The sequence below is a fragment of the Carettochelys insculpta genome, chromosome 26, assembly GCF_033958435.1.
Source record: "Carettochelys insculpta isolate YL-2023 chromosome 26, ASM3395843v1, whole genome shotgun sequence".
NCBI classification, from domain to species: domain Eukaryota; kingdom Metazoa; phylum Chordata; order Testudines; family Carettochelyidae; genus Carettochelys; species Carettochelys insculpta.
The window spans coordinates 15,658,498-15,682,820 of record NC_134162.1 but is presented as its reverse complement, the minus strand read 5'-3'; the positions used below and the strand labels follow the sequence as shown (position 1 = coordinate 15,682,820).

The following is a 24,323-nucleotide window of genomic DNA, read 5'->3' as shown; positions in this document are numbered from 1 at the left end:
TTTACATTGTTTTATTGAATGAAGGTCTATTAAAATACACAAATATATGTTACACATGCGATACAAAATATACATTCTTCCAAGTGAAAAAAATAGATACTAGGAAAGAGCAACTGTAAACGAGGACATCTGTAAACAGTGCCTTAGACATATCTATTATTACAGCTGCTTTATTTTGGCATTGACTGGCAAAGATACATATGTTTATGGGCAACATAACATCTTATTCTCTGCAAGTTAGACAACTCTTGATGAGCAAATGGTGAAAACCTTAGTAAAACACAGGTATCTGCATCATCCTGTTTCTAAGTGCATAATTTAGGAGCTGTTGTCTTAAAACTGCAGGTGGAAACTGTTTTTTCACAATGCAAATGAAGTACAATGTAAGATGCTTGCCCAGTTAGAAGTTGACTACATACAACTAGCTCACCATAACTTTAAAGAGGCCTGTGTTTACGCAAGGACACTAATTAAACCTGTTCTTTTGCTGGCACCATAGCCTACAATCCTGGGTCTGATTCTGCACACAAGACACTGCCTTTGACTTCATTGGAAATTCTGCCTAAGTACAAGGGCAGACCAGGCTCCATACCCCCATCACGCACACCATGTTAGCATCATTGGAAATGGCACAAGCAGAGAAGCCAATGCCACATTTACTTGTGTGCCATACAAAAAGGGGGGTGGAATGTTTAAACAAAGGACAAGCAGGAATTATTCAAGCTTCCCAGGGCAGCAATTTCATGATTGGCCCTTAGGTGAATTTTGGTTACCAGGCTACGCCAAACATTTGGAGCCACACCAACCAGCTCAAACGTGGGCTGCAGAGCTCAAGTAGCAGCTGTGTAGCCAGGACTTTGAAGTCACAACTTCAGAATGCTGTCTATACAACTAGATTAGAAAGGTAGCTGCAGTGTCGAGCCAGCTTGGGAGGCTCACTCCAAAATGCTGTCGAGACATACCCAGAGACAACAGCAGGGACATCTGAAATAAAGGTAAGTTCAGGTCTAACATGAACAATTTGCCTTCATAGCTGGAGTTCAGAAAGGAAACTGGTGGGGCTGAGGGAGAAATAACCCTAACAGTTACTTAACAATTCCTTTAGAGCTGTAGCGAGCATTACATTTAATAGACCCTAAGCATAAAACTTCAACGCACCAAACAACTAAAATGCCAGTGTTCAGTTCTGCTTTACCTGAAAGATTAAACAGACTCCCCAAACAAGTACAGCTTTTTGCCTACCTTTAGTTTGCTTTAAGAACTCTCGGTAAATGCCACTGATGACTCTTAAGCCCCCGTTTGCCTGGATTTGACCAGCCGCCATGCCTGAGAAGGAAAATAATGAATATTTTCAAATATGTTTGAGGAACCCAGTTACTTTCTTGGTGAACAGATCTCTGGCTCAAGTAAGCTCTGTGGTCTCAGACTGGCAGTCATGGGGAGCTGCAGACCACTCCCATCCAAGGAGTTAGCAGCAGGAAAAGGTCAGTAGTTCTTGCAGAGTTCTACTTTTCCTTCAAAGTCACGGTCCCGATTCCACTACTGACTAATTGATTTTTTTCTATAGACTGAAAAAAGTGTCTGATCAGGAAGAAAGCCCTGGGGGAATCTTTTTATTGTAGACCGCATACAGTAGGAAGGATAACATTAAGTGTTTCAGCTATAAGTTCATTGGGTGTCTTAAGACGCAGCAACGTAAAATGAGCAGCCATACCTCAATGACTTTAGCAGCACATGAAGGCTTTTTAGGTATGATATTATTCCTCTAAAGCTTATGCCCCGTAACTTAATATTATTGGTGACATTTTTCTGCCTGTGCTGCTGGGGAGAAGACATTTGTCAGTGGCATGCTGCTAGCATGTCACACAGTCAACCTGAGCACAAGGGCACCTGCTTTGAAGTCTAGGGAACAATAGCTATTAGGTTCAAAGTTACTAGTCATAGGTACATCTTCTACCCTTTGAACACGTAAGGTAAAATCCTGACTTCATTGAAAGCCAATACAAAAGTTTGTAACTTCAATAGGCCAGAGTTTCACTGCTGATATTTTGACAGCAAGGGTTCGTTAGTTTTTAGAAGTCCATATTCACCACTGTTGAGGAACTGTTTGCAGGAAAACCCACAGAATACATCATTACATCCTATACTTCACCATGGACATGCACTACACAGCTTGCCCCCGCACCCCCCCGCCCTGGGTCATCTAGTTTTCTAGATTGAGGTGAATTTGACTACCACCCTTTCACAATGGATTCAGTATGTTAAGTGCTCTTATAAAAGGGATGGTTATGAATCAATTCTGTGTACTCATGATAGGACAAACAGGCTTAAATTTGCAGCAAGGGAGATTTACATTAAATTACCAAGAGAAACTTTAGTGATAAGGGAAGTTACACACTAGAACAGGCTTCCAAGAAAAGCTGTGGAAATCCTATTGCTGGGGGTGTTTAAGAAAAGGTTGAACACACACCTGCCAGGGATGGTCTCAGTTTGTGGTCCAGTCTCAGTGCAGAGGGCTGGATTTTATCTCATGCGCTCCTGTCCAGCCTTACACTTAATATGATTTTATGTCCAGCCCAAGCAGATATGGTGAATAGCTAGAGTTTCTGGTACAGTCAGCATCAATTGTATGGCTGCATTTGTGATCAGAATTAGGCTTTGATCTTAATATCTCACTGAGATAAGGGAATTTCACCCTTGATTATTTTTTGCAGACTAAGGTCTTGTCTGCACTGGACATTTCAGCCATCTGTGACCAGTAACTGGTGCATACACCTGCTCAAGATTGGAGAAAAAGCTATAAACCATGATTTGTGTACCACTTTCAAGCAGGGAGGAAGCTGCAGTGGTGTAAACAGGAGCCATATTGTACGTCTACACTACCATGGTAATTCTATTGGTGCAGCTTCACTTTACTTGAAGCTGTGACTATATTAGGTGTCTATTGTTGCAGCTAAACTGATGGCTGGACATGGCTGGCTGTAATGGAGAGAAAGTTGCTCCTATACGAAGCGCTAAGAACATGTAGCAGATTATCAGATCATCCAGCCAGAGCCTTCTGCTATATGCAGGCTGGAAGACTTGAGGTCACTTTAGATCCTGGCAGAGTCTGAGGACAGCTGCTATTGTGTGCTCATTCATTTTTCCACACCTAACACTATTATCCCACATGACTGAGTTATTTTGCATATCTGGCAGGTTGCCAAGATAAGTCACCATTCAAGTCTTGTTTAGCTCACTGTTCACAAGAAATCCTGGAAAAGTCAAGACTAGGTTCTGATTTGTTACTTCAGGGTTTTGGTGAGGCTTCATGATACACTGGGAAACAGAGGTAGTGTTCCACACAAAGAATTACAGAACTTTTCAAACCGATTAAGTAGGACAAACTTGGGGCCTAAGGACCACAACCATTTAATTAAGAGGGAGTGTACTATCAAACCAGAAGCACACACAGCTGTATGCAAATCAGTGCAATTCATTGGGATCACCATTTCACTGACCCAACATGAAAGGCTAGCTCTATCCCTGAAGAAACAGGTGTTCAGACCCACAAAACCAAATGCATACAAATCTTAATGTTTGACTGCAATCTTTGCATCTGGTAACAATGTTATGGTATTCCTGGCATAATAAAAATATGTACATTACAGCCACACATGTATGTTTACTGTATACAAAATATTTATCAACATAAGTTTTACAACTAAAGCACTACTGAAATAACTCTCCAAAATGTTACTAGTCCTGACAACAAGGCAACTCTTGCTAGCAGACTAAAGGAACAGCAAGCTGGCCAAGAGCTGTATGCTTGCAATCACTGGAAAATTCTGAGGAGCATGAAAGGCAACATAAAATAGCTAATCCTTCTTGATACAATCTTTCAAACAGACACCCTGTCTTGGTATGGCATCACAATATTCATGCTTTCCAGTACTCTTGTAGTAGAGTTCACTTCCTTCACCAACATTGTCCAGCCACAATACGCTGCTTTGGATCCCCATCTTTCCAACACAAGTAAATCCAAGAGACAAGAACTTGTGCCATCATCCCATTTCTAGAAGAGAGTCTGTAGTGGTCCATTCAGCTTTTAACTGTAGATGGGTATGCGGTATATTTGGGCAAGGGATTAATACTGAGGTAGAACATACAAGTCAGTTCATCTCAATTTGCTTTGAAGGCCTCACTTCAATGTCTTTGTGGCTTCGCTATATTCCTCAATGTTCCGAGTCCTGTTAAAATCAAAGTTAAGTTCCCGTAACCTGTGGCAAGGTCTGGGTGAAGCGGCCTGTTTTCTCTCACCATCAGTGACCCCCTCACTTTGAAGGGCTTGAGGAGCCTCCTCATGGACTGGCTGCTGTTGTGGGAAGTGTGAGGGAGACAAGCCTAGGTCTTTGTTCAGTCCCCATAAAGATGGCTGTAAAGGTTCTGAGAAAACAAATGAATAGGTGTTTGAGTTCCCAGAAAAAAAAATCAAAATTCTAAACAAGAATACCTTAATCACTGATTTTTTTTATTTAGTTTTGAGAGCATATTTTACTTCAAGTCTTCCCTCTGTAGAAATCTGTCATGTTAACCAGCTATAACACGCCTGAAAGCTTCTCCAAAGGCTCTCAGTAAGAGTCACAAATACACCTTGATTCTACTAAATTCACATTTTTCCCCCCCTCAAGTGCTTGAGTTCTATTCAGTACACACAAAAGTGCTATCTGTGTGGCTCTAAACCAAAACATACTTCATTTTATACATACACACCCCCCCCCCACATTACGTCTCAAACTTTAAAGAGCAGAATTAAATTCAAAGATGCTGCTTTTCTAACACGAACAAGCACTTCTCAACTCCAGGAGCATTTGGACACTGGGCAAAGCTTCAGATTTCTCTTAATTCTACATACAGTTTGGAGAGGAAGTGTTCAGTGACTAGATTAGTTACCCTGCACAACAGCAACTTGACCAAATAAAATGGATTTTGTCAAGTACCTATATATAAAGGTAACAGGCAGGCGAGCATCTAAGTATGGGTCATGAACTCACCATTAGTAATCTGGTAGAATGAGTGTTTCTTCTCACTTATTCCGTCATGATTGGTAAGAAAGGCAGACGTTTCTCTGTCTACTATATGGCTATCCAGAGTGCTGGCTTCATGGTGGGCATGTGCTGCATAGGTCTCGTTGGGCACTTGTACCATGAGACTGGACAATGTGTGATCCAGTATGTCTTCTTCCGTGATGTATGCGTAAGGACAGTATTCACGGTTTCTGGAGTACATGTTTGCATTGTCATAACAATCTGAGCAGATCACTAATGGCCCTGTGCTACCTGGCAATAGGGAGAGAAAAATATTTTGTTTAGAAGAGTATGGTAGCCTGACCTCTAGTTGCTTTTATAGACAGGAATGATCATTCAATATCACCGTGTCTTAGTGACCAAGACACTGGCATAGGGTTGGTACTGAACTCCACTAAGCATGTGGCTTCTTTTGGAAAATGAGCTGCAGGAAAAGTGACATGTTCCCATGCAGAGCCACCCAAATTCATGCTAGCCCTTCTACTCAGAGCCTGCCTGGGAGAAGAGAAACTTAATTTGGTGTAAAGTAACCTCATATTGTATTAAGCTTCAAGAGCAAACATGTTCCAGTATTCAGCTAGCATGGACATCATCTTATTCACACTTATATTACAACAGTTCCTTACTCTATAAAAATGACGGTTCTTCGACTGCTTGTCTCTATTTCCCACTCTTGGTGCACATGCACCCCAGGACCAAAAGCTTTTAGCCAGTATCTTGAGGTCACATCTGCATCCTGGATGCCCTTTGCAACCCTCCCACCACCACCTGAGAGCATAAAGGTTGGAGTGAGACCAGCCATCCGTCAGTTCATTCACCAAAACAAAACAGATCCTGTAGTAGCAGAGCTGGAATACAGGTCATGGAAAATTTTTACATAAATAAAATGAAAAAACTGCATTTTCTTCAACTGCCTGACCATACATATTCCATTATTGGTGACTGATTCCCATCTAGCCTCCCATGCTAGTCCAAATGTCGTCTAACCACATCATGCCATTTTATAAAAATCCTACTTGGCCAGGAATGCCAAGTGGCAATCCCAATGTGGAGGCTGACAAAGGGAGGAGCACGCCTTGACTGACAGGTGATCCAGGCATTCGAGATCCTTTTCTCTAAGTACTGCCTTGCAGATTCTGTTCTACCCTCTCTTGAGCAGCAGTGAAAACCAAGGATCCGGGGTAGAATGAGTGTAAAAATACTAAATTTTCCAAAGATGGTACTTGGTACCTCCTGTCTGCCTTTTGGATGCTGGTGGAAAGTTATGTAGACATCTGCCTTGGGAGCAGGGTGGTGCAGTTGCTAACTGTCCATTGTTTATGGCATAGCCAGCCAACCAACCAGTCAGGCACTGAGGTATACATGATGATTAACAATTTGTGTGATATCTCCTGCTCATTGCCACTCTCTCTAATGCAGAGATCTCTTTATTTGATAAAGAAAGTCAATGTTTTAAAATTAAGACTGAATGCTACTCAAAGCTCTGCTTTAGGAATTTTGTCAGGGAAGTTCTAGGGCTTGTACTGTACAGGACATCACACCAGATGATCAAAATGGCCCCTTCTGGCCTTGCAATTTAAAAAAAGGCTTACAATCAAAAGAGGGCAATGGAGCTGATGGAACAAGGGCATCACATGAAGGGGAAATGACAGTTGGGGCAAGTTCAACTGACTGATGGACTTCAGAGTCACTAAATGACACCTGGGGGATGATGCTGTTGGATCCTGCTAGAGCTTGCAGGGAGGAAGATTCAGGCTTAAAGGGAGACTGGTAGTGAAGCTTCTTGGCATGATGGAAATTCCTCTGTGCCCAGTGTGGCCATGAGTAAGGGCTGTAAGCAAAATTAATTGGAAGTCACAGTAGAGTACCAACAGGGGCGTGTGTGCATCAATACCTTGTATTTACCATGATATCCAAAAATTTTGGATTCTCCAATGAGGGTTCATAGGAAAGAAGCCTTGGAGTACTTAGCTTAATCTTCCACTATGGAGAGGAAAGGAATAAGCCTCTTCCTTTGGTGGAGCTGATTTGGTGATTGTCACAGAATTGTAAGAATTAAGGAAGGGACCTTGAGTCATCAAGTCCCAGTCTCTTTACTTGGTTCTGACCCAGCACAATCTAGTCTTGACAGGTGTTTGCAGAAACCTTTTCTTAAAATCTTCCAGTGATGGAGAGTCCACAAGCTTCCTTGGAAGCCTGTTTCAGATAATTATCTTTATAGCTAAAAAAAGTTCCTCTTAATAACTAACTTACAACCCTGCAACAGACAGTCCACTACTTCTTACCTGTGGTGGGTACAGAGAATAGCTTATCACCATCCTCTTTTCAACCTTCAATTTATCTAAAAGCTTACCACATCCTTCACTCTTCTCATGATTAAACATTTCCAGTTTCTTAAAAAAAACAAACCAAATCTGATCTAAGAGGATGTCTAAACCTTTTGTTGACGTTGTCAGAACTGTCTCCAATTTGTCATCTTCCTTCAAGCATGGAGCCAGGCTTGGACAAACTGTTCCAGTTGAGACCTCACTAGCCCTGAGCAGAGGGGGCCAGCTATTTACCATGTCTTACATGCAACCTGGTAATATGTCTCAGGATAATATTAGCCCTTTTCACAACTGCATCACACTGATTCCATTTGCGATCCACTATAATCCCCAGATCCTTTAGAGCAGTACTGCCACCTAGCTTGTTATTCCACATTTTGTATTTGAAATCTTGATTTTTCAGTCCTAAACACAGTACTTTCCATTTGTTTCTTGAAATTCAGAGCAATTCTCCAATTTGTCCAAGTTGCTTAATTCTAATCCTGCCCTCTACACTACTTGAAACTCCGCCAGCCTGGTGTCAGTGGTAAGTACAGTTGCCATTTCATTATCCAAGTCATTAATGGGGCTATTGATAAGGTGACCATCCATCCTGTTTTCGGCAGGATGGTCCTGTATTTGGGACAGCAAAAAGGCATCCCAACTTCTTTTATGAAAGTGACTAATTGTCCTATATTTCCTGTGCATACACAGCTGCTGGCCGGAGAGCACACACAGTCACTACATGCTCCTGGCAACAGAGTGAGCCAGCAGAGGACCAGGGAAGGCGGGGGGGAGTGGCGCAGCTGCTCCATCCCACCCACTTCTCCAAGGCTCAGGAAGGGGGGGGGGGGGTGGAGAGCACCACAGCTGCTCCTTCCTTGCTGCTTCCCTAAAGTGCAGGGAAGGGGGGAGCACCCCTCCCATGTGAGGCCATGGGAGATATGGTCAACCTAGCTATTGGCTAGTACCGGATCCAGGACAACACTGTGCTTATCTCCACAGCACAACACTAGATATGACCTCCCACTTTGACTGCGAGCCACTGACAACTGAGTATAGTCTTTCACCTAACTGTGCACAAATTTTATTAATTTCACCTGGACCATATTTTCCTAGCTTGTTTTTAGTAACACATGGAACTGCATCAAAACCCTTAGTCTTGGAAAATCTGCATTATACTACACACATATGGTGCTGATGAAATATCAGTGATTGGTATTGCTAGGAAAATGTTTACAACGGATAATGGTGATTCACCAAACAAACTACTAGATCACCTGATGCTGTGTCTCTCAGAATCAAGACCATCGGTACCACAAGCAGCAGTTGCACGGTGGATGGACAAAACATTTGTGGTCAGCAGAAGCTGTGCCAAAGTAGCTCATACTGGCACAGAAAGCCGTGGTATCAGTACAGAGTGCTCAACAGGCAGCATGCCAGAGGCAAATGGAAACTGCTTGAGGATGCTACTTGGTCAATACTGGTCTATGGACAGTGTTTTTGGATGCAGAGGAAGCCACCTAGGGCTCTGGGCTACCCTAGAGAGGAAAGCTAAATGACCTATACCTCTGATAGGTTCGCAAACAGAGGCCTGTTCCAAAAAGCAGTACTCCACAACCAGCATGCTATGGAACACCACTTAGCACTCCTGATGTTCGGCTGAGGCACACTATCTGCCACTCTCTGCATGTGCCCCACTGCTTGGGGGGGGAGAAGTGCATAGAAGCAGCAGTTCTGGGGTGGCAGCAGCGGTAGCAGCAACTCTCGTGAGCTGCTGGCATTGAGTTAGAAGGTTGGTCGGGTGGGAAGAGGGCGCACGCTGGGGATACCTGACTGAAGGAGTGATGGGGGACTGGGTTACAGCAGTGGGTGCCTGGTGTGGAGCAGGGTAGAATGATTGGGTTAGAGCAGGAGACTGAGGGGTCCTGGCTCTGGCAGAGGGGGGGAGGATTGGGTTACATATAATTGGGTGTGATGTGAAATTGTAACAATTACCAAACTGTGCTAGGTGATAAATGTTGCTGAGCACTGCCCTAACAGGAGGAGGGCAACTGCATCCTATTCCTTTCAACAAAGGACAGCTTAGAAATGGAAGCAGCAGAGTAGTGCTTCTCAGAAGCTGGGGCTTTAGAGACAATCATAACCTCCATAGGTAACCGAGTACTTTGGCTGAGGACTGTTCATATATGGTGTACACTGTCTACCCTGATCAAACACTGACCTTAAACTTCTCTAGAAGGTAAGTTTTAGGCAAGGTTCCCTTGTCTCAGGTTCATTCTGAATATCTCAGATGGAGCACTTATGAAAATACCTCCCCAGAGATGTAGCACACTTGCATGAAGGACAATACTTAAATATCAGAGATTTTTGCTCAGTCATAAGGACTGAGGCCCAGTATCCAGAATACCCATACACTCTGGAGGGAACCCTAACACATGACTGTCAAGAGTAAATCAGCCATTGATCTATACTAGCTAAACCATGTTTCAAAAACAAAAACAAAAAAAACACAAACAGTTTGTATTATGACAAGTCACAGCAGCGTTGCACTCAGTCTTATGGGCGGCCTTGCCTTTCATGGTTGCGGGGCCAGGAGGACATTAAAGCACCAAGTCCCAATGGACACCAGTAGTAAATGATTTTGATAGGAAGCATCTGAAGAGCATGCAGCCCAAGAAGGAATTGGTATGTGGACCAGTACAAGTTTTTAAATTTAGAGTCTAAAACATTTCACCTTAAATGCTAAGGCCATTACACTTATTGCCCTGCTTTGTATAATGCTGCGGTGAAAAGGGGCATGCTTACCATCAGTCCCCTTGTGCACATAGCCATTTGCAGGAGGCATGAGCTGTTGATTGCTTCCTGCCTCTGAGTTGCTGTAGCCTTCTTGAGGTTCAGAAAGAGTTCCTTGGGAGGATAAATAACTGGGAATATCTGCAGGTAAATTCATCTCTTCTGAAAAAGAGACAGATTATTAACTCACTACCTCAACAGAATTATAGGATTTCCATGAAGTGCTGATGCTCTTCAGCAGACTAATGCTAAAATACTGAGGAAAAAAAAACTTCATTCATGAGCTCTCTCCTCGACATGGGTGGCTAAGACAGACTAACCAAAAAAGCTAGCAGAACCAATTAACATCTGACTTAGGCTGTGTCTACACTAGCGCAAAACTTCGAAATGGCCATGCAAAACGGCCATTTTGAAGTTTACTAATGAAGCCCTGAAACACATATTCAGAGCCTCATTAGAATGCCGGCAGCTGCAGCACTTTAAAATTGAAGCGGCTTGTCCAGACGGGGCTCCTTTTCGACAGGACCCCGGTAACTTTGAAATCCCCTTATTCCTAACAGCAGATAGGAATAAGGGGATTTCAAAGTTACCGGGGTCCTGTCGAAAAGGAGCCCCGTCTGGACAAGCTGCTCCAATTTCAAGTGCTGCGGCTGCCGGCATTCTAATGAGGCGCTGAATATGTATTTCAGGGCTTCATTAGTAAACTTCAAAATGGCCGTTTGCATGGCCATTTCGAAGTTTTGCACTAGTGTAGAGACAGCCTAAGTCTTGTGAGAAAAAGTTCTCACCCAAACAATACATTTCAAATTCTTATTTACTCCAAAACTGCCTGAACTTCATTTGTTTTCTTCATTTCAGTAGTGCTCTATGACTGAGAAGGTATATAAGTTAGACAATGAATTTAATGTTAGAGAACACACACTTGACTTCTTATCTCTCACCACAAGGAGAGTGAAATTTTAAGAGAATACTGAATATACCAAGTTCACTGAGTGTATAAAATAAGAGGAATTAAGCTGCGACAAGCAAATGTTTTCCCCTTATGTCCCTTGGCTCTCAGACGTCATAGGTTAACATACAAAAATAAGCTTGCCTTGTATTTTACCTACCTGTGTTAGTGATGCTATAGTCTTCATGTTTCCTTCTCATGTGATATATAACAATAACCCATACCAGAGAGGTGCCCACAATGCAACAGACTACCACAATGACGACAATGCCAACTGTCGTCCAGCCGTCTTCCTCATATATAATACCACTTTGAGAGGAATCGCAATTTGGGGAAGATAATACATTTAGGTAAATATGGCCACGCTCTGTGCCAAGCGTGTTGGACATAATGCATGTATATTTCCCAGCATCCTCTAAACCAGCATCCACAATGATAAGGAGTTGATTGGCAGCAGCAAAGAAGTGTCGTTCTGTTACTGTCAGAGGCCCATCATCTTTAGTCCAGTTCAGGCGAGGGGCTGGACTGCCACCAGCTATACACTGCAATACAGCAGTTTCACCTCGGGTTACTGTCCTGTCTTCCAGGGGTCTAACAAATGAAGGAGTTTCTGGTTTTGGAGAAGAGGAAGAAAAGTTTAGTATTGTAAAGACAACCTACTAAAGTGATAATTACATAGAATCTCAACTGCCGTCTTCCTATTTGTATCCCATGACATTTAGAATCCAATGACAGTTTGAAAATAGAAATGGCAAAGGAGAACAGGGGTCAAGGAAGATACTATGGCATATGTGATGTGATGAAAGACAACTATGAATGGTGGAAGTGAAACTGTCCCACCATTCCAGCTCATTGAAACTGACTGGACATAGCCTTGATGAATACACCGAAGGTAAATATGCATGGAGTAAAGTGAAGTCTTTTCCACATCTCTAGTTCCTTCATGTAATATACTAAAAAAGTCTAGAGGACCTTCCAAAAAAAAAAAAACACACACGACCCAAAACAGCTCTTCTGGTGCCATTTCCTTCATATACCAGCTCAGCATAGGCCAAGTTGCCTCTGATTATGTTGTTCTCTAAGTTAAAGCTGGAATTATCCTATCCACCCTAATGAAGTATCCCCTTAGTTTTCTCTCCCACATATCTAGTAGATGAAGCTGTAAACTGGCTACACAGTGAGTGATTACCAGGGGCTGTTTCATTATGCAGAGTGATATGAAAACAGAAGACAGCTGCATTAGAAATAGCTTCCAAGTTTGGCATTCAACTCCCCCCAAGAGAACATGAGTCAACAGTGCTCTGCTGTAGAGACACGCATTTGGGAGATTTAGGAAGTACTTTAAAGAATTTCAAACACATTTCTTTCATTGCTCTTTAAACGCAAGACGCCATCTGCAACCAGTTAACATATGAGCTTTTATAGCTTAAAACACATTTCAAGATGGCTCAAACCGCTACCTGAAGATCTGAGAAACATGCCACTGATGGGATATTAGCTCATATCCAATTATCAACTTTCCATGTAAGTCAGCTACCAGCATCAGGGGGAAAAAGGTGAAAGGATGTGTACAGTCCCAGAATTGCGGTTTGCTTACCTAACACAGTGAGTGTGGCATTTGCTGACAGGCCTCCTGCACTGTTTTGTGCCATACAGCTATAGATTCCCATATCTTCTATTTTCACATTTGCAATGAAGACAACATCATCTTCAGGCATAACATGCATTCTCCTCTCACGTGCTGCAGGGAAGTCTGTGCCACCATCTTTCTGCCATGAGATCTGGGGAGGAGGGTGGCCTTCTGCAGCACACTCCAGTCGGGCCATGGCCCCAGTACGGATAGTTAGATCCATGGGAATTTTCAGAAAGGAAGGCAGCTCTGCAATGGAGGAGGCATCAACTGAATGAACACATTTTCAGTTCAGGACATTCAATAGCAAAGTTCTTCTCTATACTAGATGAGACTGAACTGTAGCTGATCTTACACACCACTGCCTTTCTATCCCATAGGTTATTTTAAGGCATTATAGGAATTACAAATGAAGTATATCCTTTTAATTAAAATTCTAAGATGGAATACTAAATCTGCAATGGCCCATTAAGATCTAAGTGGGGGACAACTGGCTCAATCACTACCTTGCAGGCAAGAGGTAAAGCCAGCACTCCTTAGCTTAATTCACAAGTCTTTATTTGCTCATACTCCTCTCCCCTCATCCCCAGTAACAGAAGAGGTGAATTATACCTTACAGCCAACAAAATTATTATACATGGCTCTGCTACATGCTTAGAAAGCTCTCCATCTAATATGAGAATCAGCAACTTTGGAACAAGCCAGGTAATGGTGTCTGCTAGAATGGATGTCTGCCCCACCACTCAGTGTTCCCTAGAGACTTGGTTTAACATGTGGTTGTCTGCCATCTGCTTTCAGGCCATAATAAGAGAAGCCTTAATGAGGCTAAAATCTCAGGATAATGGTGGTTTCTTCACTTTATGCAGTTGATCTATTTTTATCTGCCTGCCTCCCAGCCTTTTGAGTGTTTTCAAGCAGAAGGGTGGGCCCACAGACCAGCAGAGGGAGCTTTCCATTTGGGAACAGTAATATTGAGATAATTACTCACAAGTTGCAACCAGACAGATCTTGAAGGAACAATTTCAGTTTTCTAAATTTGGGTTGTGGTTTTGTGTTTTGGCCACGAAGTATTGCAACATTATATCACTTAAGGAAAATGATAGGTTTGATAAATTGATGAAAAATGCTTACAATCTCACTAATTTTTTCAGGAAGCACAGGACATGACTTTCCACAAGCCCATTACAGAAAGAATCAGTACTGTTCCTGATTTTGGGAACCTCCTTATGCAGCCTAAACAAACATCAGAACAACTTCCAATGATGGGGAAATCAACCTTGGGGAAGTCACAGCCAGGATCAAAGCCATTTTTCTAGATGAAAGGGGTAATTATAACCTTGGATGAAAAAATTAAGTTCCTTTCGTTAGCACAGCTGCTTACCATTGACAGTCAATTTGGCTTTGTTGGAATAATTGGAACCAAACTGATTGGTGACAATACACTGGTATTTCCCTTCATCGGTGAAATTCACATTGAAAAGATTCAAGACGGTGGTATATTCAAGGACCTCTGCATCTTGTTGCTGATATCTAGCAAAATTCTCAATTTCTGCATCATACAATACTTCATTGTCTTTACGCCACACAGTGGACATCGGTGAATCACTGCTGCTTACTGCAGTGCAAGTCAATGTCACATTCATGCCTTTTAGTGCAATTGTACTTTCAGGATGTACTCTTATCTGTGGTTTAGGAAAGTCATCTGTGAAAGTGAGAGCAAGATGAATCAGGTTTTCCCTTCAGCAGGCAGCTGATGTTCCAAGAAAAATACTGAAAGGTATTTTAAGGAAACAATGCTGTTTGTATTGTAGGTAATATCTGCTTCCACTGCTTATTCCCCGCATTACCTTATTTGCAGTTTGGCATCAATCAGCTACTGGGGAAATGAACCTGTGGAAAATGACTATGGTAACAGGTGGGGCCTAGACAATAAGCAACAGTGAGGTCAAAGAGACTCAAGGTCTTCACTAGAGCCCTCCTTTTTTTAAGTTCTGGATTCGCTGCTGATTCTACACAGATGCAGTTGTCGCACAATTTTTATTTTATGAGGGACAGAAACTTACAGCAGCCATGACATTTTTACAGGCATCACAATGCAAACTGATGGCATAATGCTTGTTGAGTTAATCCATTGCAGCTATTAGGCTGAAGGCACTGATGTAGGAGCTCAAGACAGACCCACTGAAGACTTATTTCCTTAACCATAAGAGGAGGTAGGGTGTTGGAGAAACAAATGTGGATGAATAAGGATGACCATGCAGTTAGGGTGCTGAACTCAGGACACGAGGATTTAATTCTCAGCTCCTCCACTGAGTCCCTGTGTGACCATAGACTGCTCACAGCCTCCCTATCTCTAACATGCAGATAACAGCTCTTTCCTATCTGAGTCCTACTGTAAGGGTTAATAGGTTCAAGTTTGGGAGGCACACTGATATTTTAACAATGGAAGCCAAACAAGTGTACTCTTCAGGACTGTCTTGCAGTACCAAACACTTTAGTTACCCTTGCCCTCCTGAGTATTAAGAGAGCACATATTACAGCGTCCAACACCTTCTTCAGAGCAGACAATCCTGAACTTGAGCCACATCAGTTTTCATGGTAAACTAGGGATCCTGTCACAGGACTTCCTCTTACATGGAAAGAGCCAAACCAAAAAGCAATGATAGGTCAAATGATGCATGGACACACATTAATTCTTTGTCTCTGTTACTTAAGCCAATAATCTCTTTAATTCACCATCAAATATCTGCTCTCTGTTTTAGCACTGCCATACCCTTAAATCATTAAAAATACAGACCACAGATGAAGTCCTCAGGATCCACATTGAGAATGCTTTGTCCTGCTAGCCAATCAGGGTGAGCACAACTAACATTTACAGCATATTGTGAACGGCTCTCAAGAAGCCACTGAAGCAGCCATTTCAACTGGCAGTCACAGAGTAGTTTGCTGGTGTTCAACATCCTGCAGAAGTAAGGTTAAAAAAAGTGTTCAAGCACAAGAATTCTGCGTTTAGGTGGCTAACATTCAGCTTTATTGGATTTAATAAGGCAACAGATGAGCCAAATTGGACACTAGTAAAACCAGGTCCAACAAAGCTGCTTGATGCAGCTAACTCTAGTATTTAATACCCTTGCACAAATGAAGCCCAGTGTCAGAGGCAATTAGAGAATTGTAAATCACTTCTCAAAGAGAAACCGTTATCAGCTAAGAGAAACAGGTACTAGGGAGCTGGAGCCTTGACTCCAAACAGTTCATTAACGCATTCCATAGAGCTCATCCTTCCTGCTATTCCCAAACAGGTCAAGGAGAGTACAGGCTCTTGTGTGCATGCGGAAGTAAGGGATGTGAAATGGCTTCTTATACAAGATCGTTTCCACAACTCCCCCCTTTTAGCCTTAAAAAGGCTCTCAGAAGCCATTTCATGGATACAAGTATTTACATACATCTTTTTCTTTTCTTTGCTTATCATGCCTTCAAATCATTAGCTCCACTTCCCCCCTGGTAAGGGCCTGTTCTGTATTTTTCAGAGCACAGGAAATACATTTGATTAACAATAGAAACAGATACAAAGGACTATTGCCAATACTAATGCTATTCCTTGCAAAAATCCAAGTTCCCACGTGTCCAATCCAACCTTGCAACCAACCTCAGAAGGTCCAACTTTACGCCTGCTTAAGGCTCATCACAGCCTTTTCAATTTGAGGCATCTTCCTCCACTTCCTTGCCGGTGTCTGTAATATACACACAGCATTCTTTCCCACCATGGCACAAACCTCGCACTTGCTTGCAAGGAAGCAATCTAGGGCCATTCAGTTTTGGAGAACTGTTTACCTTACTTCTCCCCATTCCTTATCGATGGCTCAGAGGGCTTTGGTTGTAGCTTTGGCTACTTTCTCAAAAGCTTCCTCCAGCCTCCCTACTTCATCACCAAGGCCACACCCAAACCTGGGGTCATGACTCCCAATACCACTCCACCTTTGTTATCTCTCGGCAGTTTCGGACTGTTACCAGGAAGACAGTCTACTACCTGAATGGCTGGGAAAGCTGCCCCAATATGGCAGGTTCCATTCCAACTCATGGGAAGGGTTTTATACAGCCCTCAGCCACCTATGAAATAATGGCCAACCTTAGCTGTTAAGGCTTTACCGCATTGGGGTTTCATCATCCACTGCAAATCGTACCTGAAGATGTCAAGGTTGGCAAGGCCTTTATCTTACACCAAACCCCATTCTGGACAACTCTTCTCGCCTGCTTTTCCCACCCGGGCTCCTGTGCCATTGCATGTCCAATAATATTCTCCATTGGAGGTTATGGCTAAATGAACATATCCTAGGCCATTAAACCCTTTATCATACCATGTGTCATTCTGTCCCAACGCATCAACCCACATGCCATTCATCTGATTGTTTAGTGGGACTGGAATCATTGGGACACCTGAATGTACAGGGCTATGAGCACATATCCAGCATCTGTGGTGTTCAATTCTCAGGAAACTTGGTTCATTAAAAGCATAAACGTATGAGACATATAGGCTATAGCGACTAGGTATTAAAAACAAAACTAAACATGTTCAGCAGGATTTGTTTGGCCAGCTCCACTGGGCTCTTCTTCAGGGCTTCGTTGCCTTCTTCACCTATCGCCGGCAGGTTTTCTGGGCTGCAGTTGGTACCTTAGTCTTGGTCCCTCAGGTTCATCTGCTGCTGGGCCTGGATTGCCAGTACCGGGCCTGCGCTGATGCCCATCTACTTCTGGACCTGGGTTTCCAGCACCAGGTCTGTGGTGCTCCTCTTCAAGACCCGCCTCTGTAGGAGCTGGAACCAATTTGCAGTGGGAGGTGTGGATCCAGGTGGGCAGTCCCTTGCACTTCACTGCAGCATGGGTGGTCAAAAGGACTTGGTAGGGGCCCTTCCATCTTGGCTCTAGGGCAGTCTTTCACCGGTGGACCTTGACACAGACCCAATCTCCTGGTTGCAGCTTATGGCACAGTTCAGTCGGGGCCTCCAGGAAAGTGTCCTTAAACTGTGAATGATAGGACTGCACACCCCTCAAGTTCCTGACAGTACTTAACTATGCTTCCTTTGTAAGTGTGGTATTGGCCTGGTTGATCTTTGGGCTGCTCAGCTGTCTCATAGGGACTAAGTCCAGCAAAGTGTGTACCTCTATTACTGGAGATCACGAAGGGTATTCCCCAGGATGGAATATGACAACTTAAGTCTTTTTGCCACTGATGGTGTTAGCTTTCCTGCATGGATAAGCTTTTACCCATCCCAAGAACAACCAACCAGCACATATTCAAAAGATTTACATTTGCGTAGTTGAAAGGAGGAGTTCATTTATAAATTTAGGAACCGTCTTAAAGGCGGAGATCTGGTTGCCAGAACTGTCCTTACAAGTTTGCCCATGTTGTGGGCTTGGCAGACAGGGCAAGCCAGACAGTAGTCCCGGGCCACTTGGGAGAAAAGCAATTTTGTCTGAACAGCACTAATCATCCCCCACTTTTGCCTACATGAGCCACGCTGTGGTGCATGCAAGCAAGGTAAGGGAGAAGGACCTTGGGTGCAACCAGGCAGCCATCCAGGGAGTGCCAAAGGTGGTCAGGATGCAAAAGGGATTCATCCAGTCTCCAGGTGGTCTTTGCCAAATTCAGGGCCTGATCTTGGAATAGTGCAATATCCATAAGAGTTGCAATAGGAGACTGGGAGTCTGTAAAAATAGGAAATAGTGAAGTGACCCAAGAGAAAGGGCTGCAGCCTTAGCTGCTGAGTTAGCCAAGGCATTTCCACATGTAAGTTCATCATGAGCGGCACACTTAGTAACTGCAACAGCACATGGTAACCGCAAGACATTTAATAAGGCAGCAACAGACTTTGAGAGCCCATGTTTATTTTTGTTTACTTGCCAATTGACAATTTAATGCTATTAAGACAAGCACAAAAGACAAAAAACCACACTTCATTTTGAAAGAAAATTCATGTTTTAGGTTGTTCTTCAGTAACTACCAGTATTTTTTCTGTGTTTCTGAAAGAAAATTTTCTACCCCCCTTTGGGAGTGGCAGATTACATCTTAAAATACTCTATTTACAGATATGCTTAGTTCCTTTTAAACTCTGCAAGCTCCTTTGAATTTTTTTTCCAGACTCTTCAGAGTTAGTGATTTTCTTTCCCTCTGATCACACACTTGCTCCCTTAAAAAGGAAGCTTTAGTAGTTTAGATTTCACCATTTGAAAGTATTACAGGGATCAAACTTTCCCTTAGACTTTTATTACTCTCCTTTACTAAAAGGCAATTATACACATTGCACCTTATTATTACAGGGTCACTCATGTTAAGTGCACTTTTTTATTAATGCCCATTTCACTACTCTAATTTTACAGTGCTGTACACAGCTTATGTTCCCTTTATACATTTGGGGCAGTTAAATCCCAACAGAAACCCTTTATCTTCTTTTAAGAAGTTTTAGTGAATTATGGAGATTTACATTTAATTTTTTTTAGAACTGGCCAAATTGGGCTATTGAAGGGGCTCTGGGTCTTCTTAAGTACCCCTTCCCTTAGTAAATCTTGGATTTATAACACAGGGCTATTGGCAGATCGGTATTAAACCCTTCTTCCAACTTGTATATTTGGTTTACCAGACTCTGCAGACCCCTGTGGTCCCGCTGGGCATAACCCTTAGCAGGAGATTTCAAATACATCTCACCCATTATTTCTATATATTAATGTTCTCTATAATTTACTTAACAACAGAAGGGAAGATTTTAACTCTGATCTTAAAGTTTTACACAACTTTTGTTCTGATATTGGAAGGTGTCTACATCAGGTGTCCCCTCCTTATGGATACACCAGCAAGAGACAGACAAAACTACGCCAGACCGATCAAAAGCAAAGAAGCTCCAAACACAAACAGATGAGGAGTGCAGATTAGTACAGATTCTAATTGCCAGACACTTGGTAGTACAAAACCAAAACAGCTCTTTGTTGCTGCAAGGGCAAGTTATCAGATTCTAACACAAGCACATGTTAGCCAGACAATTTAAATAAAACTCCATGACAGATACACATAGTGCAACTGAAATGCTTGCATGACTACACTCTGTACCACACGGAGTTGGGCAGTTTCTTCAAGGTCTTATAGTCTGGGTTTTTATTCAATCAGCTGTTTCTCACAGCCCAGCTGCAACTGCTCCAATATTCCTTACTCCCAGTAACTTGTGTTTGAGAAGTGTGTTACCTTTTGATTCTAATGCCCTCCCAAGAGGGATAGTTTTTTTTCATTCCCCGTTTTGTAAGTCAAATGTACCCTCTTGAGGCAATTGCTTCAAAGGATCATTTCCGGTATACCAACCCCATTTATCTAAAAACTTGCAAGTAGACTGACCTATCCTCAAATTAATTTTCTCCCTATGAGGCACCGAACCGGAGTTCACCCAGCTCGCAAGATCTCCCCCTGCAAGGCAGCGAACCAAAGTTCACCTGGCTTACAGGGTGCAAGGCACTGGACCGGAGTCCACCTGGCTCACCAGATCTTTCCTCCCCCTCTCCTCCTGTGAGGCACCAAACGAGAGTTCACCTGGCTCGCGGCTGGGGGGTGTTTCCCAGCACCCGCTCCAGCCCAGCAGGACATCTGCGTCCCGGCACCTGGAAACGGCCTGGCAGGCTTCAAGTCGGCCCGGGCTTAGGGATATCATTGAAGGTTAGTCTTTCTTCAGAACAGAAAGAGGGAGGCAAAGCATCTTTCCACAGTTGTGTGCTGAAAGAGTAGTGGCACCACACCAGCCTTTAGCATCTGAACACAGAGGGTCCAGCCCATGGTTGCCTCACTAGAGGCACAGGTGCGCCCTGTTGGAACTGTGACATACAAGAAAGGCCTAACAGACAACGATAGACACAGACGAAGAACGTTAGCCACTCCACAAAGGTGGAACCCGTAGCTCCCCCTTACCCTGACGGCCGGCCATCACTCCAGTCCCAAGCCCCTGCTGGGAGATTTTGTAACAGGTATCCCCCTTACCTTCTATTGAGTGCTTGAGAGAATTGGAAGTGGGGTGCCGGTCCCTCCATCCGAGCAAGTGGTGTGTTGGGATCTTGGTGGAACCTCCAGATTGTTGAAGCACAAGACTTGTGTTTAGGCGGCTAACATTCAGCTTTATTTAATTCAATAAGGCAACAGATGAGCCAAACTAGACACTAGTAAAACCAGGTCCAGCAAGGCTGCTTGATGCAGCTAACTAGTATTTTATACCCTTACACAAACAAAGCCCAGTGTCAGAGGCAATTAGACAACTGTAAGTCACTTTTCAAAAGAGAAACCATCAGCAGCTAAGAGAAACAGGTACTAGGGAGCTGGAGCCTTGGACTCCAAACAGTTCATTAATGCATTCCATAGAGCTCATCCTTCCTGCTATTCCCAAACAGGTCAAGCAAAGTACAGGCTCTCATGTGCGTGCAGAAGTAAGGGATGTGAAATGGCTTCTTATACAAGATGGTTTCCACAAAAGGAACAGTTAGTCGTTTACTTATTCCACATCTCACATACCATGGTCACTCACAGCAGCTGCATCATATTGGCACATCCATACAGAAAGGTCACCACCATGTTATCTGGACCTTAGAATAGCTATGCTCTGCTGTTCAGAGGTGCCAAATCAGTAAGTCATTACTGGACTGGAAAAATTTTTCACCCCTTCCAGAAAAGGAACCTGGGTATTAATCAGAACCCCATATGGCATATACCAAAGAATAAGGAGTAGAAAGCCTCCCACTCATTTTAAAAGAAATACAAGCCAGTGAATAAAATCTCACATGAATGCCCAATGTAGAAAGCCTGTCTCACTACCTCCTCCTCACTGAAGCTTACATATAACTCAACTTGCACATCTGGCCAAGATCAATCAAATGGGTAGTTTTGTTCAAGGCAGATTACATAATATTCAGACCTCATCTACAGAGCTACAAATTATACTCCCATAGGAAATCACTGATCATGTGGGTCTGTCCACACACACACACACACACACACACACACAAAGTGTTGTGTATTTGACGATCACACCTAGCTCGAGAAAGAACAAGTTTATCTGCCAAGCTAATAAAAATCACTGGTTTTATTGAAATTTATACAAGCGCGCCCCCCGCCCCAGAAAAAGAATAAGTTTGTCAAAACATAAGGCCAGTCAAAGCCCTGGAAAGATTGCTGTTGGACCATTTTTCCGCTCACTGGCCCTGTATGAAGCAGTTTTGAGTTTATACAGACTATCATCTCAGGCTTTTTCAAAAACCAGGTTAGATTTCTGAGCAGAAAAGTTAACAGCTTTAATTTAACTCTGAAGAGCCAGATGAAGCATTTAATTTAGTAATGAGTGGGGTACTGCTAAAAGACACATTAACTAACCATAACAGCAGGTTGGACTATTGAGGGATACCAAGTCTTCCTCTGTTTATTTCAAGCAGACATGCACACCAAACATTACAAAATTTACCTTTCCCCACCTCCACATGCTAAAATATTTTCAGGAATCAGAAGATTCCTCACTTTATATTTTTAGACTTTTAGAACAGAGAAATCTGACTCCACCAGAGCCTGGTGGAATATGCTCCTGATCTGCAACCTGGTTCCATGCCATCATAAGGCACAGTCCAACAGAAATGCAGATAAGAATTTCCCAACACCCAGTGACAAAGCCAGACAGACAGCCAGGAAAGCTTGGCTCCTGACACTGTGGGGATAACAACAACTAACCCAGCTTTTTATCAGAGAACTACTCTAAATACATATATTCTGAAGTAAGAATTCTTACGGTTTTCAAGATGAAAGAGCAAAGGGGTTGGAAAAGACACTGTCAGTTCCAAGAAATAATTCATTTTAGCAATTATGTTCAGGATGACACACCACACACTTTAGCAGGTATTCAATAAATCTTTGATCTGACAAAGCAGATCTTGGCCCAAGAGCACTTGTGCTTCAAAACATGTGTTATTCTATAAAGGTGCCACTAGACTGCTTGTTTTTTCAATAAACCTTATAATCTTTGTAAGAAATTTCATTTTTACAGGGCAACCACCACCACCACCAAGGCCTACTTTATTTTACTGGTATTTTGTAACAGAAGTGGAACATTTTTAAGCAGCACTGCAGGAATGCCTGTAAGGGTCACAATATGTTCTAACTTGTAATTAAGACATACTTACAGCTCACTAAGGTGAATCTGAGCAAAAGCATTTTCTTGGATAGACATAATTGCGTTGTTATTCAAATCCCTGTAAATTAAGCAAGAGGAGTTACACTGAGGAAATTTCATATTCTATGTCTGAACAGCGGCAACATTAGCATGTTTGAAGAAGAGACATGTCTGAGGTTGTTAAACAGAAGAGGCTACAAGATAGAAATACTCACAGATGTTCAAGTGCTTCAAGACCAGAGAATGCTTTCTTTGTAATTGACTTGATCTGGTTTCCTTGCAAGATTCTGAAAAACACCCCCCCCAGACAAAGAAAAGCCTGAAAGTCAAAACCCATTCAAGAACATGACCCAGTAAAAATTCCCTGAATGTTTACCACAGAATTAGAAAGTTACAGTAATTATATACACATTACCTTGTAATTTTCAAGGTTCAAGTGTTTATGTGACGGCTAATAGACAAAATACTTCACCATGCACAGTGGTATGGGCCAATGCACACAAGGCTGCTAAGTCTCTCCTTATATGAATACAAGCATCCAATTCTTATAAGTTCTGCACACATACCAGTGACACCTCAGCCAACAACAACGTAACTGTTTTTCCAAAAGGATTTTAAGGTAGAATCCAAAAATACTGACTACCTGCTGAAGGGGGCTAATAGCCCTTTCAAAGGATACAAGTAAAAATTTCTTAGCTCTGCCTATGTTAGAAAGCCAAATCACCAGCAAAGCATTTACCTGAAAAACCTACGGGCATTTAAAGCTTTCTTCAGCATAGGCTAGACCAGTGTTCCTTCAACTATGTTCCTCAGAACACTGGTGCTCTATGAACATCTTGCAGGTGTGCGGCAAGCATTAGGAAAAATATACTGATAAGATATATTTTCTGTTATTAAAACCAGATGCAATGTTACTTCATTGCTATAACTGATTAAATTACTTCATTTTGGTTTTGCTGTGTATGTTGCTGTTTTTCTTCTCTTTCTGGGTGTGACAATTTTTTTAAAAACATTTGAGAGGAGATCAGCATAAAAATATTGTCTGACTTTTCATGGTCTCAGTAATGTTAAGAAACGCTGGCCTTAGACAATTAGAGAGCATAACAGACTTCAGGTCTCAAATCACGTCTGAAGTGATTTTATCCAACACATATTCCATCATTCAATACTACATTAGAGACTCCAACTCCCGAAGACTGTCAAACAGTTGAATTTCCTTGCCTAGATCACCACCTGGCATAGCATGTGGGCTGTGCTCAGCAGCACACAGCAGGCATTACTGAATACAAACACTCTTAACAGTAAAGGTTTTTCCTCAGAGTTAAATCACAGCTGTGTTCAAATGGTGCACTATTAAATACATTTCTTGCTTTGTTGATATCCTAATGCCTTGAAAAG

The 24,323-nt window shown here is 42.6% G+C and overlaps 1 protein-coding gene across 15 annotated transcripts in view; it reads right to left on the bottom strand.

Annotated features, from left to right (window-relative positions):
* Window positions 1–24,323, bottom strand: part of LRIG2 (leucine rich repeats and immunoglobulin like domains 2) — a 161,566-nt gene that overhangs the window by 112,333 nt on the left and 24,910 nt on the right. For 14 of the 15 annotated variants that reach the window (XM_074977335.1, XM_074977336.1, XM_074977343.1 and 11 more), the window contains exons 10-18: window positions 23,141–23,212; window positions 22,936–23,004; window positions 15,545–15,708; window positions 14,129–14,449; window positions 12,715–12,996; window positions 11,278–11,727; window positions 10,181–10,330; window positions 5,034–5,318; window positions 1,243–4,425 (exon numbers count right to left, since the gene is read on the bottom strand). In XM_074977335.1, the coding sequence (XP_074833436.1) occupies window positions 4,181–4,425; window positions 5,034–5,318; window positions 10,181–10,330; window positions 11,278–11,727; window positions 12,715–12,996; window positions 14,129–14,449; window positions 15,545–15,708; window positions 22,936–23,004; window positions 23,141–23,212 (2,038 nt within the window). In that variant the 3' untranslated portion in view covers window positions 1,243–4,180. The remainder of the gene's footprint in view (window positions 1–1,242; window positions 4,426–5,033; window positions 5,319–10,180; window positions 10,331–11,277; window positions 11,728–12,714; window positions 12,997–14,128; window positions 14,450–15,544; window positions 15,709–22,935; window positions 23,005–23,140; window positions 23,213–24,323) is intronic. The other variant, XM_074977349.1, reaches the window with a different exon arrangement.